The 24,741-nt window shown below is 40.2% G+C and overlaps 1 protein-coding gene across 4 annotated transcripts in view; it reads right to left on the bottom strand.

Moving 5' to 3' along the window:
• Window positions 1-24,741, bottom strand: part of Cpne8 (copine 8) — a 272,518-nt gene that overhangs the window by 198,356 nt on the left and 49,421 nt on the right. For all 4 annotated transcript variants that reach the window (XM_048366531.1, XM_048366539.1, XM_048366523.1 and 1 more), the window contains exons 4-5: window positions 15,478-15,581; window positions 39-78 (exon numbers count right to left, since the gene is read on the bottom strand). In XM_048366531.1, the coding sequence (XP_048222488.1) occupies window positions 39-78; window positions 15,478-15,581 (144 nt within the window). The remainder of the gene's footprint in view (window positions 1-38; window positions 79-15,477; window positions 15,582-24,741) is intronic.

The following is a 24,741-nucleotide window of genomic DNA, read 5'->3' on the forward strand; positions in this document are numbered from 1 at the left end:
AAACTAAGATAATATATAATCATAAAATACAAACTTACATGTTTGGACAAGTTAGGACTCTTTGAATCAACATCATATCTGAAAAATGAAATACAAAATTCAAATTATTTTCAAAAATTAGAGCTAGAGGAAAGTAACAATGCTTTCCAATATACACAAATGTGAAAAATGAATAAACAGTAATAGCAATGAACCCCTAGGTAAAATTCACTGATCCTGAGTTATTTTATTTCTACAATCTGAAGAAGCACTAATACACCAACAAAAACCAATTTTGCAGCTTGAGAAGTTAAATGTTGATTTTTTCTATGAAATAATATTATCCCAGTGCTTTTTAAATGTATTCAGAATTCCAGAAAATTGAATATCTAGCCAGGCTCTGACACCTGTAATCCTAGTTACTCAGGAAGCTGAGATCTGAGAACAACCTGAGCAGAAAAGTCCAAGATCCTCATCTCCAATTAACAAGCAAAAAGCTAGAAGTAGAAGTATGACTCAAATGGTAGAGTGGATGCTAGCCTTATGTGAAAAAGTTAAGGAACAAAGCCCAGGTATTGTGTCAAGCACCACTACTGGCAACACACACACACACACACACACACACACACACACACACACACAATCTCACACACTTCTGTGAATATCAATAAAAAAACAAGCTCTAGTAACAAATTGTTAAGTGTGTACATTATAATTTTTAACATCTTAATTGCTATTATTAATGTTGAAAATTAGCTGAAATTATAAGACAATTTCCCCTTAATTATAGCACTTGTGAAATCCTTGTGTTTTGTGGAAAGATAAAATGTGTTTACCTGGGCTCTGGTGTTGATTGATTAGCTCTGAAAATCCAATTATACCATAAAGATTCTGTGATGGCAGCATTTACTGTCACTTTGCTCCCTTGTTTGGAAGTGTGGGTAGAAATGGGAAAATCAGTGCCAGTCAAATCTCTGCTTTCTGGCTTTGGGGTTGTTAATTAGAAATGGGTATCTCAAGGCCTTTTCTTTCCCGGGTCAGCTTCAAATCATAATCCTCAGATCTCAGCCTCCTGAATAGCTAGGACCACAGGTGTCTAGTTCCAAATTCTTTAATAAGAAAATATTTTCTTTGGCTTGTGTTTATCCCCAGTCTTCCTACTAAACATCAACGACTTTTTTTTTTGCTTGTTTGGTTGGTTGTTTACAAGGCTCTAGTCTTCTCTCTCAAGCAAGGAGGAATCCACAACAAATCAAAGTATTTCCATCACTCCAGGAAGTGGGGAAAGAACCCAGCGTTCATCAAGTGTGCTAAGACTACTAAGAGAACTCACTCCCAAGCCACACAAAGACAGCTTACTGAAAACTGGATTGAAAACCACTTGGTGTAAATACCAACAGGAACTGAGGAAGGCCTATGCTCACACCAAAAGGCTGACCATACTCAATGGCTAGAATTTGAAATCAACAAAAGCCAACCAAGACTCTTGATCCATCCAGTGCTAATGCAAAAATACTTAGACTAGACCCATGACACAAGTAGTGCAATGCCTCTCCACCAAGTATGAGCTCCTGACATCAAACCCCAGTAATAACTAAAAAAATTATTATCCATGCTAGGCACTGGGGGTTCATACCTGCAATTCTAGGAAAGCAGGGGCCAGGATCTGAGGATCCTGTTTCAAAGCTATACCAAGAAGGAAAGTCTGTGAGACTTATCTACAACTAAGCAGCAAAAACCCAAAGTGGGTATGTGACTCAACTGGCAGTGTGTTAACCTTAAGCCCAAAAGCTCAGAGACAGAACCCAGCCCCTGAGTTCAAACCCCAATACTTACCCCCCCCCACACACACACACTTCTTAGCCAATTTATTTTTATTTTTTGCCATTCCTGGGATTGAACACAGGGCTTGGGCTCTGTCCCTGAAATTTTTTGCCCAAGGCTAGTGCTCTACCATTTTGAGCTACAGCTCTACTTCTGGTTTTCTGGTGGTTAGTTGTAGATAAGATTCTCACAGACTTTCCAGCCTAGGCTGGCTTCAAGCTGCAATCCTCAGATCTCAGCCTCCTGAGTAGCTAGGATTACAGGCGTGAACTACCAGCACCTGGCTAGTCCAGAGAACTTTTAAAGGTAACACTGAAATTAGCAAGCCTATAATGATATTAGATATGAATCAAAAGATTCATATCTATCTCCTTTTTCAAAAATCAACTTTGAAAAATGACTTTTAGATTAATATTGATTAGATAGAAAAATGTGGTATGTTCATTTCAGTTAAAAGTAACACAAACATATAAAAAATCAAAAACCAGCTCATAGCAAGGTAGCTAATGCCAGTAATATTGTAGGGAGAATAACTAAAAAAAGATAGGAACTAGAGGAACCCAGGAACTACAAAGACAGACATATTTGACTCCATTGTTTAAATATTACTTTTTGCATAGAAAAAAAGAGCCATAAAAAGGGAGAAATATGCCCAGTGCTATGGTTCACACCTGTAATCCTAGCTACTCAGCAGGCTGAGACCTTGGTTCCAAGACAGCCAAAGCATAAAAAAGCCAGCGAAAGACTCTTCTTGCCAATTAGTAAGCAAAATGCCAGAAGTGAGAGTGTGACTCAAGTGGCAGAACACCAGCCTTGAGTGAAGAAACTCAGCCTACCTAGTTCAAGCCCCAGCACAAAATAGAAGTTCCCTCCTTTTTTCCACATAGGTACACTAGGACTATACCCCTCAACTCCTTTTTCCCATCATCTGTACCCTTCCTTCTATCCCCCCTATTCAAACTCCAATTCATCTTCCCAATGGTCACTTTGTTAAACTGCTAATTGTTCAAAGAGTTCACTCCAGGGCATTTATTCCATATAGAAGTATATTCAGCCATCAGGAAGAACTAAGTTATGTCATTCCCTGGGAAGTGGATGTTCTGGAGGGGGTGGGGGGGTAATTACACAGAGCAAAGCAAGCCAGGCCCAGAAAGACAAAGGGTGCCATGATTTCTCTCATATACGTGGATCTTAGACCCCAGATACAACCTTGTATATAAACGCACAGGCACCTGTGTTGATAGATATTCGTGATCAAAACCACTGAAAACCACATGCCTAGCATTCATCCATTTTGTTTTTGTTTTTGTTTTTGTTTTTGCTTTGTGTGTGTGTGTGTGTGTGTGTGTGTGTGTGTGTGTGTGTGTGTGTGTGTGCCAATCCTGGGGTCCTGGGTGCTGTCCCTAAGCTTTCTGTTCAAGTCTCTTGCTCTACCACCTGAGTCACAGCTCCACTTGTAGCTTTTTTTTTTTTTTTTACTTTCCTGCTCAGGCTGGCTTTGGTCTGCAATCTTCATATATCAGTCTCCTATGTAGCTAGGATTACAGCTGTGAGCCAGCAGTGCCTGAAATTAAACCATCTTATGAGCTTTTCTTTTCTTTAAAGAAACAGGTGAAAGGGCTCTACCACTTCTAGCACATAGTGCATCACCAACATTGCTTGCTAAAGACACCTAGCCTACCAATAGAAACTTTGTGTTGGGTGCCAAAGTATATAGCATGATGACAAAGACCATGTCTCAAATACATCAGACCAAAAAACAAAAGAATTTTTAAGATGCAAAACTGACTAACTATAATTTTCTAATTTATTGTTATAAAGGTGATGTACAGAGGGTTTACAGTTATATAAGTCAGGTAAAGAGTACATTTTTTTCTGACCAAGTAATCTTAAAAATGTGTTTCAGTTATATCATAATAATGAATAAAAATGATAAGCTTTTGAATCACTAAGATACAATACTTCATTGGCTAAATTATACTATGTACAGGAGTGAATCTTCATGAAGTAAGCTTTTCGAACACTCAACAGACCACTCAACAAAATGAATATCAAGAAGCTGAAATGAGATTGTAAAGGGGGGAAGAGATTACAGTGGGGATGAATGGGAAATGAAACTGGAGACAAATAAAGCCAGAACACTTGCATATACACAAGGAAGGAAGTGGGAAATGTGAAATGAGTCTGGAATGGTGGTGGGATGGAATAAGAGGATGGGGTGTTGGAGAACTAAAGTTTCCAACCAGTGGAAAAATTTAGCCCCAGCATGGTTACTCCTATGCCTCATTAGCACACTAATAGGCCCTTGGGAACACATTCCCAGTAAGGAGTTTCTGGTGTTTGCGGGCCAAAGGAAGCCACCTGTTGTTGTGAGAATCTCCTTTTCCCCCCTGCTTACCTGCCTTTAGTGTTAGATTCTCACTATAAACAGGAAAGCCTCCTCACTGTTATTTCACAAGTATTTGGAGAAGTCAAGATTGATGATATCTAGCCTTAAGGAGATAGTAGCTAGGAGATAATTATAGTTCTACCTCAGTTGTATACAGTTCCTTGTTTTGATATCAACAATCTTTGTAGTCAGTACCTCCTGTAATTAGAAAGGCATTTGTACCAAGTTCCTGCCCTCACAGTAGGAAATTTCCTCCACTTTTCTTATTTGAGACAAATGTCATGCTGTATTGATCTTTTACCCTGTAATTGTAAAATTGGTTTCTAACCCTATATAAACCCTGGCCCTCATGGAATAAAGTATGCATTGGTTCACTCTGACTCTGACCAAAAACACTGGACACTTAGGTGGATACATTAAATAGTAACCCCCTTGTGTTTCTTTGTAAGTTCAAAAGAATAAAAAGCTAAATTTAAATTAGGGATATAAGGAATGCAATCAGTCTTTCTTTCTCACTCTCTCTCTCTCCCTTCCCCCATTACAATTTTCCTTCTGAATTTAACATTAAATAAACCCACTTTGCAATACTTCAATGATGTGCAGTTGTTTCAATCATTACTTTCAAAGACTCTTTTTTTTAATTGATCTTGGTTTTGAGCCTGTAAAATTACTAGACAGCCATTAAATCCAAAATGATTCAGAAAATTCTCTTCATGAACCTCTTGGCCAGCTTGTATCGCTGTGGGTTTCAATGCAAGTATTTATTTCATGGATGAGAGTTCTTGCCAATACGTTGGGGCACTGTGGGGATGGTAGTACTAGGAACGCAAGGCTAAAGACTAATTAAGACTACCAGTGAGTTTCCATTTCCTGCTTGTTTCTTATTTTTCAAAGTTTTCACAATGAACACGTATTATTTTTATAAGAAGCAATGCATGATGAATAGGAATTCTAAAATCCAGTCACAGAGGAAAAACTGTATATGTAAACACATGTGTTTCTTTGCATGTCAGGAAAAAAAATCACACGCAAAAAAGCGAAGCATCTGTGACTCATATGTGTAACCCTTGCTACTCAGAAGGCTGAAATATGAGGATCACAGTCCAAACCTAGCATACACAGGAAAGTCTTTTTTGTTGTTGTTGTTTATTAATTGAACACAATTTTTTAATAAGGTGTTGTGCAAAAAGGGTACAGTTACATAGTAGGGCAGTGTGTACATTTCTTGTGATATCTTACGTCCTGTTTTTCTATCCCTTCTTTAGGTCAGGTAGACATATACACAATATACAATGTATCAAGAACATATACAGTATTCACAGACTTGGTCTCTACTGTCTCTCTGTCTCCCTTTGTTAACAGTCATATATCAGGGAGATCATGTCCCTTTGTTTTCTGTGTTCTAGGCTTGTCTCGCTCAACATTATTTGTTTGAGTTCTTACCATTTCCCTGCGAATAACAACATTTCACCATTCCTAATCGCTATGTAGTATTCCATTGTGTATAAGTACCACATTTTTTGGATCCATTCGTCTGTGGAGGGGCATCTGGGTTGTTTCCATATTTTGGCTATTGTGAATTGTGCCGCAATAAACATGGAAGTACAAATGTCTTTTTGATATCTTGGGGTTTGCTGTTTAGGATAGATGCCTAGGACCCAGATGGCTGGGTCATAGGGTAGGTCTATATTGAGCTTTTTGAGAAACCTCCATATTGTTCTCCAAAGTGGTTGTACTAATTTGCACTCCCACCAACAATGGAGAAGGGTTCCTCTTTCCCCGCACCCCCTCCAGCATTTGTTGTTGCCTGAGTTCAGAGTATAGACCATTCTAATTGGGGTGAGGTGGTATCTCAGGGTTGTTTTTATTTGCCTTTCCTTTACCACCAGGGATGTTGAGCATTTCTTCATGTGTTTCTTTGCCATTTTTATATCTTCTCTTGTGAAGTCTCTCTTTAGCTCCTTTGCCCATTTCCTAATTGGTTTATTGGGCTTGGAGGGGCTTAGTTTTTTGAGTTCTCTGGAGATGACCGATATCAGGCCTTTGTCTATTGCTGCGCTGGTAAATATCTTTTCCCATATCGTTGGCTGTCTTTCTGTTTTAGTGGCTATGTCCTTAGCTGTGCAGAAACTTTTTAGTTTGTAGTAGACCCATTTGTCGAGTCTTTCCCCTATTTGTTGTGCCCCTGGGACTCTATTCAGGAAGTTCCTTCCTGTGCCTATAAGTTCTAGCATCTTTCCTACTCTGTCCTTCAGTAGTTTCAAGGATTCAGGTCTGATGTTGAGGTCCTTGATCCATTTTGAGTTGATCTTGGTGCATGGTGATAGGCTTGGGTCTACTTTGAGTTTTCTGCATATGGCTGCCCAGTTCTCCCAGCACCAGTAGTTGAAGAGGCTAGGTTTATTCCATTGTATGTCTTTAGCTCCTTTGTCGAATATCAGTTGGCTGTAAGAGTGCGGTTTTATTTCTGGGTCTTCAATTCTAATCCATTGGTCTTCAGATCTGTTTTTATACCAATACCATGCTGTTTTTGTTATGATGGCCCTGTAGTAGAGCTTGAAGTCTGGTATTGTGATACCTCCTGCACTGGTTTTTTTTGCCTAGATGTGCATTGGCTATTCTAGGTTTTTTGCTGTTCCATATGAATTTATGGATTGGTTTCTCTATTTCAGTGAAGAATGTGGCTGGGATTTTGATAGGTATTGCATTGAATTTGTATAACAATTTGGGCAATATGGCCATTTTCACTATATTGATTCTGCCTACCCATGAGCATGGGAGGTCTTTCCATCTCCTTGTGTCTTCTTTGATTTCCCTTATTACATTTTTATAATTTTCATTAAATAGGTCCATCACATCCTTGGTTAAGTTGATCCCTAGGTACTTTATTCTTTTTTGGCTACTGTAAATGGAATTATTTCCATAATTTCCTTTTCTGTTTGTATATTGCTGGTGTACAGAAAAGCTGCTGACTTTTGTGGATTGATTTTGTATCCTGCTACTTTGCCAAATTGGTTTATTAGGTGTAGGAGTTTGGGTACTGAGTTTTTTGGGTCCTTCAGATATAAGATCATGTCGTCTGCGAATAGGGATAACTTGATTTCTTCCTTGCCAATGTGGATCCCTTTGATGTCCTCCTCTTGCCTTATTGCTATCGCTAGGGATGCCAGCACTATGTTGAAAAGAAGTGGGGAGAGTGGGCATCCTTGTCTTGTTCCTGAGTTTAGGGGGAATGATTTAAGTTTCTCTCCATTTAATATGATATTAGCAGTTGGTCTGTTGTATATGGCTTTTATTGTTTTGGGGAATGTTCCATTTATTCCTGTTCTCTCCAAAGCTTTTAATAGGTATGGATGTTGTATTTTGTGAAAGGCTTTTTGGGCATCTACTGAGATAACAATGTAATTCTTGATTTTAGATCTGTTTATGTGGTGAATTACGTTGATTGATTTACGGATGTTGAACCATCCTTGTGACTGTGGGATGAAGCCTTCTTGGTCATGATGTATGATTTTCTTGATCAGTTTCTGGATCCTGTTAGCTAATATTTTATTAAGGAGCTCTGCGTCTGTGTTCATTAGTGATATTGGTCTGTAGTTCTCTTTTTTTGTTGGGTCTTTGCCTGGTTTGGGAATGAGTATGATATTGGCTTCATAGAATGAGTTTGGAATTTCTCCCTCTGTTTCTATTTCGCGGAAGAGTTTGAGGAGTATTGGTATTAGCTCCTCAGTAAAGGTTTTGTAGAATTCGTTGGTGAATCCATCTGGGCCTGGGCTTTTCTTTGTTGGGAGGTTCTTGATTACCTCCTCTATCTCACTGTAAGTTATTGGTTTATTTAGTTGACTTATTTCTTCTTGGTTCAGTTTGGGCAGTTTGTACTTCTCTGAGAATTGATCCATTTCTGTAAAATTATTCTTTTTTGCTGAGTAGAGGTTTTGGAAATAGCTCCTTATGATTGTTTGAATATCGTGTGTACTTGTTGTAATTTTTCCGGTGGAGTCCCTGATTTTACGTATATGAGACTCTTCTCTTCTTTTGTTGGTAAGTCTTGCAAGGGGTCTGTCAATTTTTTTTTTTCTCAAAGAACCAGCTTTTAGTCTTATTTATTTGTTGAATGGTCTTTCTATTTTCAACCAGATTTATCTCTTCTTTAATCTTTGTGATCTCTCCCCTCCTAGTCATTTTAGATTCTGTCATTTCTTGTTTCTCCAGTTGTTTTAGTTTCATTGTGAGGTTATTCACCTGCTCTGCTTCCATTCTTTTAATGTGAGTGCTGAGGGCAATGATCTTACCCCTCAGTACTGCCTTAGCTGTGTCCCATAGGTTTCTTTGTGATGTGTTTTCATTGTCATTGTGGCTTATGAATTCGTTGATTTCATCTTTAATTTGGTCTGTGGCCCAAGTGTTGGATAGCAGTGTGGGGTTTAGCCTCCAAGAGTGTGTATAGCCTCTGTGGTATCCATTGTTGTTGAGGGTTACATTTAATCCACTGTGATCAGATATAATACATGGGATGATGTCAACTTTTATATTTGCTGAAGTTCTTTGTGTGGGCTATGACGTGGTCTATTTTGGAATATGATCCATGGGCTGCTGAAAAGAAGGTGTATTGGGTCTCTGTAGGGTGGAAGATTCTATATAGGTCTGTCAGATCCATTTGGGAAATGGTGTTACTTAGGTCCTCAGCTCCCTTGCTAATCCTCTGGGTGTTGGATCTGTCTCTTGGAGAGAGAGGGGTATTAATGTCACCCACTATGATTGTGTTTGCGTCTATCTTGTTCTGTAATTCTGTGAGAATTTTCTTGACATATGTAGGGCCTCTTTTGTTCAGTGAGTATATATTTATCACCATGATGTCTTGATTATGGATTTTTCCTTGTATTAATATGTAGTGTCCTTCTTTGTCTTTTTGAATTGATTTTAATGCAAAGATCAGGATGGCTACACCTGCCGTTTTGGTAAGTGCATTTGCTTGGTAGATCCTGCTCCATCCTTTTGTTCGGAGCCTGTTTTTGTCCCTTGTTGTAAGGTAGGTCTCTTGTAGACAGCAGATGTCAACTTTTTGTTTGCGAATCCATTCTGCCAGTCTGCTCCTCTTTATCGAAGAGTTTAAACCATTTATATTTAAAGAGATCAAGGATAAGGGTGTTTTTTTCTCCTTCCATTTACTTGTTGGGTTGTTTATTCCTCTTTTTTTTTCTTGTCTTTAGTGAGCTGTTTTTTCTGTTGGATTTTGGCTATTGTAGTTTCTTTCTGATTCTGTCTGTGTGTCTTGTACGATCTCTGTTGGGTGGGGCTCCCCTCTTAAAATTCGCTGTAGGGCTGGTTTTTTATTCACATACTCCTTTAGCTCCTCTTTGGTTGGAAAGATCTGGTTTTCCCTTCGAATGTGAACTCCAATTTCGCTGGATATTTGATCTGAGGTTGCATATTGTTAGCTTTAAGTACTTGGATGGTGTTCTTCCACTCACTTCGTGCTTGGTAAGTTTGGTAAGTCAGCTGTTATTCAAATCCTCTTCCCATTGTAGAAAATTTCTTTCTTCGCTTTGGCTGAATTCAGAATTTGCTCTTTAATCTTGAGGTCTGAAGTCTTGAATATTATGTGCCTTGGGGTGGCTTTTCTGGGGTCTGGGCTGCCAGGTGTCCTATAGGCTTCGGTTACCTGGATGGGGTCCCTTGTGAGATTGGGGAAGTTTTCTGCAATAACTTTATTAAGAACATGTTTAAGCCCTCTGCTCTGGTATTCGGCTCCTTCTTCTATTCCAATTATGCGCAGATTATATCTCTTGTCTTTGTCCATTAGTTCCTGGATTAGTATGCCCTGAAGCTTCACCGTTTCTTGGAGTGTGGTCATTTTCTGGTTGTTGTCGGCTGCTTCATCGTCCAGGCGAGAGATTCTGGATTCCATATGGTCCACTCTTTGTGTTATGGTTTCAACTGTGGAGTTTATGGATGTCAGAGAGCTATTTATGGTTGTCAGATCAGCTCTGATCGTGGAAATTTCTTCCTTCAAAGAGTTGTATTTTAAATCTATTTTTTCATGCATTTCAATTCTCAGGATATTACGATTCTCTTTAAAGGAGGCTTGCATTGTATCCATTTTTGCTTCCATTTCTTTCTTGGCTTCTTGGGTGTCCTTCAAGTTTTCCGCTCTAAACTCCTGGAATTGTTTTCTGATTTTATTTCTGACGCTTTCCATCATTCCTGTTAACATGGCCTCATTTGCTTTTTTAATCTCCATCTCCTCTTCAGTCGTGCTGCTTTTTGGAGCTGGAGAGTTGGCTTGCCCTTTGATGAACTGTGTTATGTTTCTTTGTGATTTGCGCATCTGGAAATCTGTGGCTGGCTTCTCAGGTTTGGTTTGTAGCTCTGCCCTCCCTTCTGTGTAGGCGTGTCTATCGGAGCAGGTGCTACCGCTGCGGCCCCGCCCACCAGTGCGGGGTATGCCTACCAGAGAGGCGCTGTAACCGGGGGTCCCGCCCTCCTGTGCGCTGTGCGCCGCTACAACAGGCACTGGCGCTGTGCCCTCGTCCACTTTTGCGGGGTACGCCTCCCAGAGGTAGCCCCGGGTTGATGGGTTGTGTTTGTGCCCTCCTGCGAGTCCGTTGGGGGGGCGGTATGTGTGGGGCCCAGTGGGATCGACTTTCCGGGTGTGGGTTAGCACCCTCAGACCTCGCCTCCGCTGCGAGGGGGGGACATGATCAGGCCCAGGTGTCCCTGCTGTACTGGTATTGCCCACCAGCGCCTGTGATTTTAGTTGTAAGAGTCCACGAGGACCAGGCGCCTCAGGTGGGGCTTGCACTGCCGGCTGTCCCCCGGTCCCTGTTGGGAAGGGGGCGGGGCCGGTTCTGCCAGTTCAGAAACCTGTGTGGCCTTGGGGCTGCTTCCCCTGCTAAACTGATTTCCCAGTGCCTGATGGGAGCTTCCTGCCTGATTTGGGGGTTCTTTGTTCACTTGGGGTGGGGAGGGGGAGGGAGGGAGATCTAGCTTCTTTGTAGGGCTTGGGTCTCTGATAGCTGGTCTCCCGTTGGGTGAGGGGGTAATGGTGTACTCACTGATCCTGGATTGTGTATGTGTCCCGAGCAGTCGTTGGTCCTTCAGGGGGTGGCGAAGTGTCATGGAGGCTTCCCCGGTTCCCTCCTTCTGCCACACTGGGTTCCCCAGCCACCATCTGTCTGAACCCAGTGTGGACCCGAGCTTCTCGTAGCTGCCGTAGTGTGTCTTGGTCCGCACCCTCCCTAGTGACCATGGGGTCTCCCGCTATCTGAGTTCTGCGCTCCTGGCAGCCTGTCTGCCGATCGCCGGGTTCCCCTTTCCCAGCCTGGCCCTGTTTGGGCCAGGGTCGGCTGGTGGGGGGAAGGTGCCCCGGAGATTCTCCGGCTCCGTGTAGGTTTTTGGTTCTTCTTTTTTGCTCCTTTTTGTTTTCCTGCATTTCTCCACTGCTTCTGGCTGCTGGTTTTGCTGGGTTCTTGATGGGGTGTTGGGTGTTGGAGTTCCTAGCTCGCTATTTAGTTGGGGCGAGTCGGGGTGCCTCCCTACTGTGTCCGTGCCATCTTCCACTCTCAGGAAAGTCTTTAAGACTCTTTTTTTTTTTTTTTGCCAGTCCTGGGCCTTGGACTCAGGGCCTGAGCACTGTCCCTGGCTTCTTTTTGCTCAAGGCTAGCACTCTGCCACTTGAGCCACAGTGCCACCTCTGGCCATTTTCTATATATGTGGTGCTGGGCAATTGAACCCAGGGCTTCATGTATATAAGGCAGGCGCTCTTGCCACTAGGCCATATTCCCAGCCCTCTTTAAGACTCTTAACTCCAATTATCCACCAAAAAGCCAGAAGTGGAGCTGTGGCTTAAGTGGTAGAGCACCAGATCCTGAGTACAAAAGCTCAGGCATGGCACAAAGGCCTTGAGTTACAGCCCTAAGACCAGCAAAAAAAAAAAAAAAAAAAAAAGAAAAGAAAGAAGAGAAAACAGTAAAAGGAAGGAAGGAAGGAGAAAGACAGAAGAAAGAAAGAAAGAAAGCAGGAAAGAAAGAAAGACAGAAAAAAGAAAAGGAAGAAAACAAAAAGGCAGAATCATAACAATTTAATTAGATTTCCCAATATGCTATCTTTGTTTTGTTTTTTGTTTTTTGGCAATAGTGGAGTTTGAACTCCATGATCTGAGCTTAGGAGGCAGGTTCTCTCCCTTGAGCCATGCCTCCAGCCCTTTCTGCTTCAGTTAATTTTCTGATAAGTTCTTAGTCTTTTCTCCTCCTACCTTCAGCCTCCAAAATAGCTAGGATCAATGGCTGTCATCACACCAGCTCTTTGACTTGATGGGGGAATCTCATACTAACTTCTGTGCCTGAGCTAACCTTGAACTTCCATCCCCCCAGTCTCTAGCTCCTGAATTAGGGGTGTACTCCACCATGTCAAACATTAGTTTCTTTGAGTATGACTGTCATTTCTACAAAGCTGAAAAATATACTTGCATATCCATTTATGTATACCAATTTCTGTGATTTCCTATTTTCTTATCACACTGAGATAAAGATATCACACTGAGAATAAACCCAGCAATGAGTGTCAAATGAATGGCAGTGAACATGACAGGAACTGAAGCCAGAAGCAGGGGACAAAATGAGACCACAGAGACAGGAAATGAGTAAGTGCAGTCACTCGGCAGGTGGCTGCCATCTCACTGACAGGGGTCAGTCAGCTGATAACTACCAGAACCACGTGAGAAATGGTTTGCAATGTCAGCATTGAACAAGCTGGGAGAAGTTATAAAGTTTATGACTTCCCTAAGTTGGTTTCAAAGATTTGGAGCCAGAAAATGAACAGCCTTGTTAAAATTATAAAATGTGAATCTGAGTACCAATTGAGTACCAATCTGAGTATTCACTGAATATGAAAAAAATACATAACAACAGATTTGCATATATCCATCTTTACTGCGGGTTACATGTAATAGAAACCATAGAAATATTGTTTGGTTTGATAAATTACATTTCTCTTTCATCCTCTTCTTCCTCTTCCTCTCCCTTCTCCTCCTCCTTTATCTCCTCCTCTACCTCTGCCTTCTTTCTCCTCCTTCTTTTCCTTTTCCTTCTTCTTCTCCTCCAACTTCTCTGTTTCCTCCTATTTCTTCTTCTTCTTGTGACATCGCTGAGGCTTGAACTCAGGATCAGGTGCTGTGCCTGACGTTTCTTTGCTCAAGCCTGAGCTCTACCAAGTTGAGCCACACCTCCACTTCCGGTATTTTTGTGTGTGTTTTTTTTATGCTTAATTAGAGAAAAGCATCACATTGACCTTCCTGGCCTCAGCCTCTTGAGTAGCAAGGATTACAGTTGTAAGCCTCCGGTGCCTGGCATGTTGGTCATTTTTAAGATAGGATCTCACCTTTTACCTGGGCACACTCCTAGACTGTGACCCACCTATTTTAAGCTTTTCACCATAGCTGAGATGTGAGGAGGGTACCACCAAGCCACTTCCTCTGTTGAGATGAAGTCTAGTGAATTTTATGGCCTGAGGTTGTCCTGAAAGCATTATCCTCCGAGTCTCAGCCTCCTCAAAGCTAGCATGACTACCCAGCAAAGGCTTGAAAGGGGGTTGCACAAACTTTTCTGCCCTTATTGGCCATTCTCAGCCTCTGAAGTAGCTAGGATTACAGACATGAGCAACAAGCACTGAGGATAACAAGGAATTTTCACATTTTACATGTCTTCAAGCTTATAATAAAGGTTTACTAATCTTACATGAAAAAAAACAATGCAGATGAATGAAGGAGAACAAAAGAGAGAAAGGGGGAAATAGGAATGAGAAGATATATTCATGTAACATTGGTTTTTTCAGACAAATTTAAGGCTAAAACAAAAGGAAGTACAGGTGCCGTAGACAGACATTGCCTTGCTTAAGCAACGTGATGGACTTGCTGGGTAAAAGAGATGAGCCAGCCACTGGTGGTTCACACCTATAATCCTAGCTACTCAGGAGGCTGAGATCTGAGGATGGTGCAGTTCAAAGCCAGCCCAGGAAGAGCAACCCTTAAGACTCCATCTCCAGTTAATTAGCATAAGGCCAGACCAGAGGCATGGCTCAGTGGTAAAGTGCCAGCTATGAAAAAAAAGCTGAGGGCTGGGGATATGGCCTAGTGGCAAGAGTGTTTGCCTCATATACATGAGGCCCTGGGTTCAATTCGCCAGCACCACATATACAGAAAATAGCCAGAAGTGGTGAGGTGGCTCAAGTGGCAGAGTGCTAGCCTTAAGCAAAAAGTAGCCAGGGACAGTGCTCAGGCCCTGAGTCCAAGCCCCAGGACTGGCCAAAGAAAAAGCTGAGATCAAGCCCCAGGGCTAGCAAATAAATAAATAAAAGAAGACAAAGATGAAAAACAAATCCTGTAGTGGTTACTGAATAGTCACAAAATCATTTGAGAAAGACTTTCCTTATTTTGAAATCGAGGGTAATGTATGCTGTGACTGCCTGAACAAGACAAGGTTCTTGTCTTCTTTCAATAACACCACAATGGGCAGACTCCATGACAAGCAGAGCAAGTAACATTCTATTCCACATTCACTTCTCACAAGCCCGATTCCCATTCGTTAGAAAGGAATTTTTAAGAAATAAAAACAAATGTGAATCCAGTACATTCTTGTTTGATAAAAATGCTCATTACTCAGCAAGTACTCTTCTTACCTGCCTGTAATCTAAACTGCTCCAGACGCAGAAGCAGGAAGATTGAGATTTTTGAGGCCAATTAGCAAGACACAGGCTCAAAATCAAAAACCACATGAAATGGCTGGGCTTGTAGCTCAAGTGGAGAAATACAGTACAAACAAGGACTGTGGTTCAATCTCCAGTACCACAAACAAAGCAAGCAAATAAACAAGTAAAATACTGAAGATAAACACATGGTATGCTTGAAGGAACATATACCTCTTTCACAGAAGCACTGGATGCTGTCTTACTGCATGAATATTAGAGGAAAATAAAAACAATCATTAACAATAAGACTTCCTTGCATTAACTAGTAAATCAGTGCTTTCTGACATAAGATATTGATAGCTTTTGTTATTAGAAAAGTATTTATAGAGCTGGGGGTGGGGGGTGGGGGCTGAGTGATAGAGCACTAGCCAGCATATGAGACCCTAGCACCACACATCCCTTTCTCACCAGTGTAACTCAGTACTCAATGGAAGAACAACAACAACAAAGGAAAAAAGGTAATCACAGGACCCAGAATTAAACACTAAAGAAAAGAGCTTTAAAAATCAATTTTTAAAATGGTAATTTTTAGTACAACTTACAAGTCAAAGCGAAGGTTCTCTCTTTCTTCAAAAAAGTAGTCCAGGATAAATTTTCTTACAAAGTCAGGATTTAAAGTATTATCAATCACTTCAGTTCTTCCAAACTGTTGAGAGAGAGGTTGAAGTCAAGACTTTTATGGTTATTATAAAGTTAGTACAGAATGAACTATCTTTAAAATATAGTAATATGTAAAACGCTAAGTATAGTAAAATGCTAAGAAGAGCTTACAGATCCTGTTCCTTTTTTTTTTTTTTAACTTGTCAGTTGTGGGGCTTGAACTCAGGGCCTAGGCACTTTCCCTGAGCATTATTGCTAAAGGCTAGTACTCTACCACTTGAGCCACAGCACCACTTCCAGATTTGTGGTGGCTAACTAAAAATAGGACTCTCATGGACTTTCCTGCTCAGGCTGTCTTTGAACCTTGATCCACAGATCTCAGCCTTCTGAGTCGCTAGGATAACAGGCCTGGCTTCCCTATTTTTATTTACTCAGATAAATCAGAAAATGAGCATTTTAAATGTCCCCTCCAAGAACGTGTATTGAATGATCCATCTCTGAGGCTACTGGCACTATTCTGGCTCTGGAAATGTCAAGTGATGGAGTTCAGGTAGAGGAAGCAGGATACTGGGGAGTGTCCTTGAGTCTCTTCCCTCCTGCAACTTCCAGTCCACCATGGAGTGCACAGTTCTCCTGAGTGGAACAACTGCCACTGGATGCCAGAACTGGAGATGCAGAAAACTGAATGCACAGAGCGAAGGGCAGGCTCACACAGTTCCATGTGGAATGAGATTTCCCAGGAACTGCTCTGGAGGTCATGTTACATTATGGCAAAGAATATGTCTGGATTTTGTCTGTGCCTTGAGACTTTAAAGGAAGCTGTATTTAAAAGTGATGGACTAACTGATTTCCTGGAGGAAATTTCAGGAAAGCATAGCATTCGGCCTGTGGCATGGTTATTGCTGGCTGCATTTTGCTAGGTTTACAGTGAGAATTCAGAGAGAAAGCAGCGAGGAAGGAACCCAAAAAGCTGCCTGGTGTTCAATAAAGAGTGTGAAGAAATTGATGGTATATGTTAAAGAGATTAGCTCTGTAAAAAGAACCCCAGGTTGGGTGTTGGTGGCTCATACCTATAATCTGAGATACTCAGGAACCTGACACCTGAGGATCACAGTTTGAAAAAATATTCCATAAGACTCTTATCTCCAATTAACTAGCAAAAAAAAAAATCCAGAAGTAGAGCTGTAGCTCAAGTGGTAGAACACCAGACTTGAGCAAAAATTAAAGATAAGTGACAGCACCCAGGTCTTAAGTTCAAGCTCCAGTATTGGCAAGAAAACAAAAAAGAAAGGAAGAAAGAAGGAAGGAAGGAAGGAAGGAAGGAAGGAAGAAGGAAGGAAAGAAGGAAAGAAGGAAGGAGAAAAAGAAAAAGAGAAAGGAAGAAAGGAACTAGTTTAAATTGATTATAAATCATTTCCCTAACTTTGTGTATAAATAAGCATGGTAGATATTCAGCTCATTCCTTTCACGCTCATTTTTATAGAAAATAGTCCTTTACACAGTAACATTGATTTGCCATATTTTGGTTAGAACTTTCTTGTAATCTTTTATATACTGTTATTACCTTAATTCCATTCTTTTTTATGTTTTTTGTTTTCATTCTTTTGCTATCTACAAACCATAAAGTGACCTACTATTCTTGCATGTTTTTAAGATATCAGTCAGACTTTATCCTAAATAGTGTCTTCATTTTAGGGGAATGGAATCTAGGAAAGGATTCCATTAGTTCATTTGGGCCTCTTCCAATCAGTATGGAGGAAGGCTATGAACATTCAAAGAAAAAGTTTTTTTTTAATGCTAGTCCAGGGATTTGAACTCAGGGACTGGGTGCTGTCCCTGAGCCTCTTTGTGCTCAAGGCTGGTGCTCAACCACTTGCGCTTCCACTGCCAGTACCACTTCCAGCTTTTTCCAAGTAGTTTCACAAACTTTTCTGCCTGGCTGGCTTTGAACTGCAGTCCTCAGATTTCAGCCCCCTGAGTAGCTAGGATTACAGGCATGAGCCACTAGTGCCTGGCTTCCAATATCTTTTTATCCTTGGCTTACATTCTTCTCCAAATGCCACAAACTCAAATATGGGGATTTTAACCTCAGGTCTGAATAATATTATACAATCAAGTACCTGTCTTATCAGAGAATCCACTTTTATTAAAAGTCCAAGTAAATATTATCTTTTAAGAAGAAAAGGAAAGAATCATGCTAATCTGTTAAATGTGAAGGTCAGAAATTATCTTAAATTTTATTAATAAAACAAAGGTCCAAAACACTGATGATAAGGCATTTGCTGGGACTACTGCCAGCTAGTTACTTCCTCCCACAGACATAATTTACAAAACTTTATGCTACTAGAAAATCTCTTATATCATAGACCAATAAAACACACACACTCACACAAATAAATAAGTAAATTCATTATTTAATTAATTAAAATGTAACTGAGATAACTAAATCAACTTTTCAACACTAAGGACCACTTGTTTTGGTCAATAATAAATGTAAGGGTTAGAGATCTGGCTTAGGTGGTAGAGCACCAGCCAGAGTGAAAGCTTCAGACACCAAGTTTGAGTCCCCATCCAGGGAAAATAAATAAATATAAATATTATAAACAATAATAATAACAGCCACCATTTTAGTAGTTGTACCCATTTTCCTCTATTACTTGGAATCTTTTATTCTAACATTACTACCGGATAAGTAAGGCTAATCTTGTTTTCTAGGTGAGAATACTAGGGCGGAGGGCCCTGACTTTGTCTACAAAACATGCACTCTTTCTGGGGTTCTGTATTATTTAGGCATAGAGTGTGTGAGAGCAGAAGTTGGACCATGAGAGTGAAAGGACACAGCCATAGAATAGCAGGCTGGGGGTCATTCTTGTCCATCAGAGACAGATGCAAAGGTGTAAACCAAAGTGGGGAGACCTATCCCCTCACAGCTTCTCCCCGCCAGGAGCCCTGTTTTTATCAAACCAGAGTAGAAAGCATCAAATTTACAGAGACACAGCCCCATGATCAGAAACTCCTAGTTCCCTTAGCCAATTCTCTCATTCTCTCATAGGAGCTTTAACACAAATTAGCACTTAAAAGGAAATTTAGAAGCTAACAGTGAAATCTTCCAGAGGAACCTTCTGTTGAACTGCGAGCCACCGGAGTGCCCCGAACCTGGGAGCAACTCAGATTTCTTGAAGCTTGCTGGTTTCCTTCCTTCCTTCCCTCCCTCTCCCCTCCCTCCTTCCCTCCCTCCATCTCTCTCTTCCTTTCTTCCTTCCTTCCTCTCTTTCATGTCAGTCCTGGGGCTTGAACTCAAGGTCTGGAGGTTACTCATAAGCCTTTTCTGCTCAAGGCTAATGCTCTATGAGTTGGCCAACAGCTCCATTCCCAGCTTTTTGGTGGACAATTGGAGATAAGAGACTCACAGACTTTCCTGCTCCAGCTGGCCTCAGATCTCAGCCTCCTGAGTATCCAGGATTACAGCGGTGAACCACTGAAGCTGGCTAAGCTTGTTTGTCATGTACAGTGGCTTGTCTGAAGTAGGGATCTACCATATGCACTGTTGTTTCTAGTGAAAATTGATAGACAGCCATTAAAACTTTGATTTTAGCTAATCATCTATAAATCATGACTATAGCCATTTGCACACTTCTTCTGACACATGACTCCAAAATTGATTCTGAGGCCACTCAGAGGGGGAAAAAATCGAGAGTAATGCATAGTATGTTTTTGTTCCAGTACTGGGATTTGAACTACGGACCCTCACACTTATTCAGCTGATGCTCTACCACTTGAGCCACACTCCAGAGGGCCTTTTTGCTAGAAATAGAATTTCAAGGATTTTCCACTCAGGCTGGCTTCAATCTAAAATCACCACAGGTTCCACCTCCTCAGTACCTAGGATTAGGGGCATGAGCTACTGGTGCCCAGCTATAATATGAATTTTGGTTAATTCTCTAAACATATTCACATACAAATAAAAATATAAGGTATGTCAGAATGTTGAAATCTAATTGTTTCCTAATTTGTTATGCATTTGTGATTTTTCTTAATTTCTGCAATAAGTAGGTTGTACCTCAAAATCAGAAACAAATTCTTTAAAGCAATGTTCATTTTTTAAATTTATGGTATTGTGGAAGGTATAAACTAGCAACAATGAGATATCCACAAACACACTATGACTAGCTCAGCTCCTCTTACTCAGGCTAGCACATATTAGCTATCCACCAAAAGATTAATCTTTTTTATTTGAAATAATAGTTAAGGATTCATTAATGTCTTCCAGCACTTCTTAAAAATTTCTACCTCTTTAGAAAATATTCAGTTCTGTATCATTCTATACATATTAAAGGACTTTCTATGTGTTTGTATGCTGATCCTAAGGCTTGAACTCACTGTCCCTGAGCTTTTGTGCTCAAAGCTAGTGCTCTACCATTTGAACCACAGCCCCACTTCCAGTTTTTTGGTGTTTAATTGAAGAGTCTCACAGACTTTCTTGCTTGGGCTAGCTTTGAACTGCAATCCTCAGATCTCAGCCTTCTGAGTAGTTAGGGTTACATCGGTTCATCTAGGAATTTAAATTTTTGAGAAAAGCTAAATAATAACAATATTTGTTCATGATAAAAACATTACTATAGCTAAATCTGAAAGAACTATAACTTGTATCCTAACACAACAATTTTTGAAAAAGCTAAGAATATTTTTGATGATATATATATATGTCTATATTTGAAAGAATTATAAATAAGACCCTAAAGTGTCATGTTCTGAATATCAATAATTCTAGATTATCAGAACTGTCTACAAGCCTGACTATATTCATCTCTGGCACAATAAACATATGTATCCCATGAAGCACTTTTAGATAATAGTACAATATTTTATTTTCATTCTAATTAAAACAGTTCTTTTATTTGCCAAGTGTGAAAGTTTTCAGCTATTTTGGGGGAAAGTTTGTATTCTGTGAATTTTATTAAGTTTAAGCATTTAAAGAAGAAGAACAACAACAAAAAGACTGGACACTGGAGGCTCACACCTGTAATCCTAGCTACTCTGGAGGCTGAGATCTGAGGATCCTGGTTTGAAGCCAGTCTGAGCAGACAAATCCATAAGACTCATCTCTAATTAACCAGCAAAAATCTTGGAGTGTGAAAGTACCAGCCTTGAGCCAAAAAAAAAAAAAAAAAGCCATGCAAGAGTATGAATCCCCAGTACCAGCCCCAGTACCAGCAGAACAATCAAATTAAATCCTTTTACTTTTCCCTTTGTGTTATGCTTAATTGGATATATACCTACTTTTCCAATTTCTGAGCAAATCTTGTGGGAAAAATAGTATAGAAATATTCTCAGTTTCTAAGTCAACTAATGAAGTTGCTTCAAAGGTACAGTATGGGAGAACACTCTGTAATTCCATGTATTTATGGCTTTGAGTAGATTAGTTCCATTTTCAGAAAAAAAAAATGTTCAGACAGGCTCAGAACAGCCACTGAATGTCACAGTCCACTGAGCTGGAGCAGAAGAGCCTCAGCACAAAGGCCCCTCCATACAAGTGCACCTCTTCAACTCAGATTGAATCCCTGATTAAGCTTAGCATTAGTGGTAAATGAAACACAATTCCCAGAAATTAGGCAAGACAAGCAAATAATCTCTATAAATCAGATATAACATAAGAGATTATTAAGTTATATTCAATAAAAAAAGCTCAGTTTAGGATTATAGACATCTAGCCTACACAGAAGATGCCACACACATACACACAGTCACAATCACACAATGAAGGTATATACTCTCATATACTTACTCCTCCATACAGATTCAATAGCTTAGCTTTTCTGAGATAAAGAGGCAGAGCTCTATTATGAATTCGTTTTCAAATGTAGTTTTTTTTCATAAATCAACAATCTGCAATTCACTTATTTTTAAGATAACCAGTTGACAATCTGAAGACTTTATTTTGAGCTTTCGTGATGAGATCAATGCCATGTTCCTAGAGATTGAGATACACACACACACACACACACACACACACACACACACACACACACACCCCACATATACTACATATACACATATATACACACATATCACACATACTACATATACACATATAAGTACACATAGACACACACACACACACACACACACAGAAGCAAAGTGATTGATTTACTTCCAGTATTGTTGGCTAACATAATGTTAAGGGACTTTTAAAAAATATATTCTTAGTTAAGATATGAGGCAGTTTCATTTGATTTTTAGAATGTTGCCTATTTTTAAGAATTTACCAAAAGCACTAACCATCAAAAAGTATACCAATGCTTCCTTCTCCCTCTCTAAGGGTTACATATAAAATACAGAAAAGAAAACTCCTTCAATTTTTTCAATCACAGTATTTTAAAACTTTAGGTTAAAGTTTGTGAAGTTAAATCACATTCTTAAAATTTATAAGGTTTAAAAGCATTGCTTTTCACACGCCTACAGATTTAATTCACGAAGGGAGCTTCCTTATCTGCAACCCATTCAATCTTCATTTATAAAAGATGAAATATTTTTAATGAATTTTGAAGTGCTATGGATTTTCCCCCAGAAAAAAAATTAAGACAATGGGATGGAATCTTTCTTTTTTTGTGCTGGGACTGTGGCTTGAACTCAGGACCTGGTTTCTTTCTGTCCCTTAGCTTTTTCACTGAAGGCTTCCACTCTACCACTGAGTCACAACTCAACTTCCAGCTTTTTTTTATAAATAATTGAGAGATAAGAGACTCCTGGACTTTTCTGCCTGGGCTGGCTTCAAACAGTAATCCTCAAATCTCAACTTCCTGAGTAGTTTAAGATTGCAGGCATGAGCCACTAGCACACAGCTAGAATCTTTAAGAGATGAGGTCTAGTGAAATAAAATGAGGTCATGGTGGGGACTCCTCATGAATGGGGTTGCTGCTATCTCTTGGGAGTGGGTCAAGTCTAGAGAGAATGAATCTACTCCACGAGATGGTTGAGCATGACTCTTCCTTGCTCCCTTCAGCACACAGCCAGGCTCCCCTTTCTACTTCTTCATCAAGCAGTAATAGTAGCTTGAGTTCAGATCCCTGTACTACTGCAATCCATCCATCCATCCACCAATCAATCATCCATCCATCCATCTATAAATCAATCAAAAGATAGCAGTCGCTGGGGATATGGCCTAGTGGTAGAGTACTTGCCTCCTATACATGAAGTCCTCGGTTTGATTCCTCAGCACCACATATATAGAAAAAGCTGTAAGTGGTGCTGTGGCTCAAGTGGCAGAGTGCTAGCCTTGAGCAAAAAGAAGTCAGGGACAGTGCTCAGGCCCTGAGTCCAAGCCCCAGGACTGGCAAAAAAAAAAAAAAAAAAAAAAAAAAAGATAGCAGTCTTCTCCAGCACATTGGCATTCTGATAGACTAAAATCTAGAAAAAAAATTAAAAAAAATTCACACAGCAAATTTTTGTGCTATGGGCAGTAAAAAGACATAGAGCAGAAAACACAAATGCACCATCAGATTACACTGAATCGCAACACCCCACCCTGTTTGACCTATGAAGAACAAACAAAAAAACAGACAACCCCATGCATGGGGTTGACTCTAATAGCATTAGCTGCCATGATGTGAGTTGTCCAGATCGCATTAGCGTTCTCGCAGGTGGGGAACACCAAAGCTGCAGATGAGGTTTGAGGCCAAAGAAATCAACTGTTGAGCTGGTTCAAGGAATTCTAGAACGTTTTATCATGTGGACATTCACTTACCCACCCCTGCTAGTTTTCTTATATTCTTGCACAGTGTTTCATCTCTTAAAATCACAACATTTCCTTAATTGTACAGCCTGCCTGTGTGCCTGTTTCTGACATCCATGGCTCACACTTCAGCATCAGAACTAAAGTATAAGCTAGAATTATTATCGTCCTTCCTCATATCACAGGGGGAGAGAGTCACAACCACGACATTATCCTAGATTTCAAAATAAGGACACAAAATGGTTTGTGACAATTAAAAACTACAAGACGTTTCATTTTTCCCCTCTCTCTTTCTCTTGTTTTTCTTACTGGGGTTAAACTCAGAGCTTCTCCCTTTTGTTCAGCTTTCTTACACATGGCTGGAACTCTGCCATTTGTGCCATTCCTCTAGCCTGACTTTATGCTAGTTAATTGGAGATGGGGTCTCAAGAATTTGTCTGTTGTGGCTGGCTTTGAACTTTACGATTCTCAGATCTCAGCCTCCTGAAAAGCAAGGATTACAGGCACCAGCCAATCTCCTTGTTTTACCCAGCATGTCAATCAAGTTGCTAAGACAAGGTTTGCCTTATAGTAAAGTGTCTTTCCATTTCTCTACACCATGCTCTTATTCTTCAACTTTTTTTTTTTTTTTTGGCCAGTCCTAGGCCGTGAACTCAGGGCCTGAGCACTGTCCCTGGCTTCTTTTTGCTCAAGGCTAGCACTCTGCCACTTGAGCCACAGCGCCACTTGTGGCCATTTTCTGTATATGTGGTGCTGGGGAATTGAACCCAGGGCCTCATGTATACGAGGCAAGCACTCTTGCCACTAGGCCATATCCCCAGCCCTATTCTTCAACTTTTTAAATTATCTGAAACTCTTATCTGTCACAATTGCCTTCTAATTGCTTCTGTGGCTTGAAATATTGACACTAAAGTTCCTGTTTGGAAATGTAATTCCCTGATTGAACAATGTTAAGAGATGGGTGTTTTACAATGGAATTTTATGCCTCTATCAGAAAGAATGACATTGCCCCATTTGTAAGGAAATGGAAGGACTTGTAAAAAATTATACTAAGTGAAGTGAGCCAGACCCAAAGAAACATGGACTCTATGGTCTCCCTTATTGGGAATAATTAGCACAAGTTTAGGCAAGTCACAGCAGAGGATCACAAGAGCCCAATAGCTATACCCTTATGATCACATAAGATGATGCTAAGTGAAATGAACTCCATTTTATGGAAATGATTGTTATATCACAGTTGTAACTACTTTCAATATCCCATGTGTATCTGTAGTTTCTACTATTGATGATGTTCGTGTATCACCTTCTTGTGATTGTATCTACACTATCTCTGTAATCTTATCTGAGTGTATGGGAAACAGTGTGTACTGGAATTAGAATTAGGAAATTCAAAGGGAATACCAAAATTGAGAGACAAAGGGTAAAATAAGAGAAACAACAACAAAAGCAATACTTGCAAAACTGTTTGGTGTAA

Source organism: Perognathus longimembris, chromosome 1 (genome assembly GCF_023159225.1).
Source record: "Perognathus longimembris pacificus isolate PPM17 chromosome 1, ASM2315922v1, whole genome shotgun sequence".
NCBI classification, from domain to species: Eukaryota; Metazoa; Chordata; class Mammalia; order Rodentia; family Heteromyidae; genus Perognathus; species Perognathus longimembris.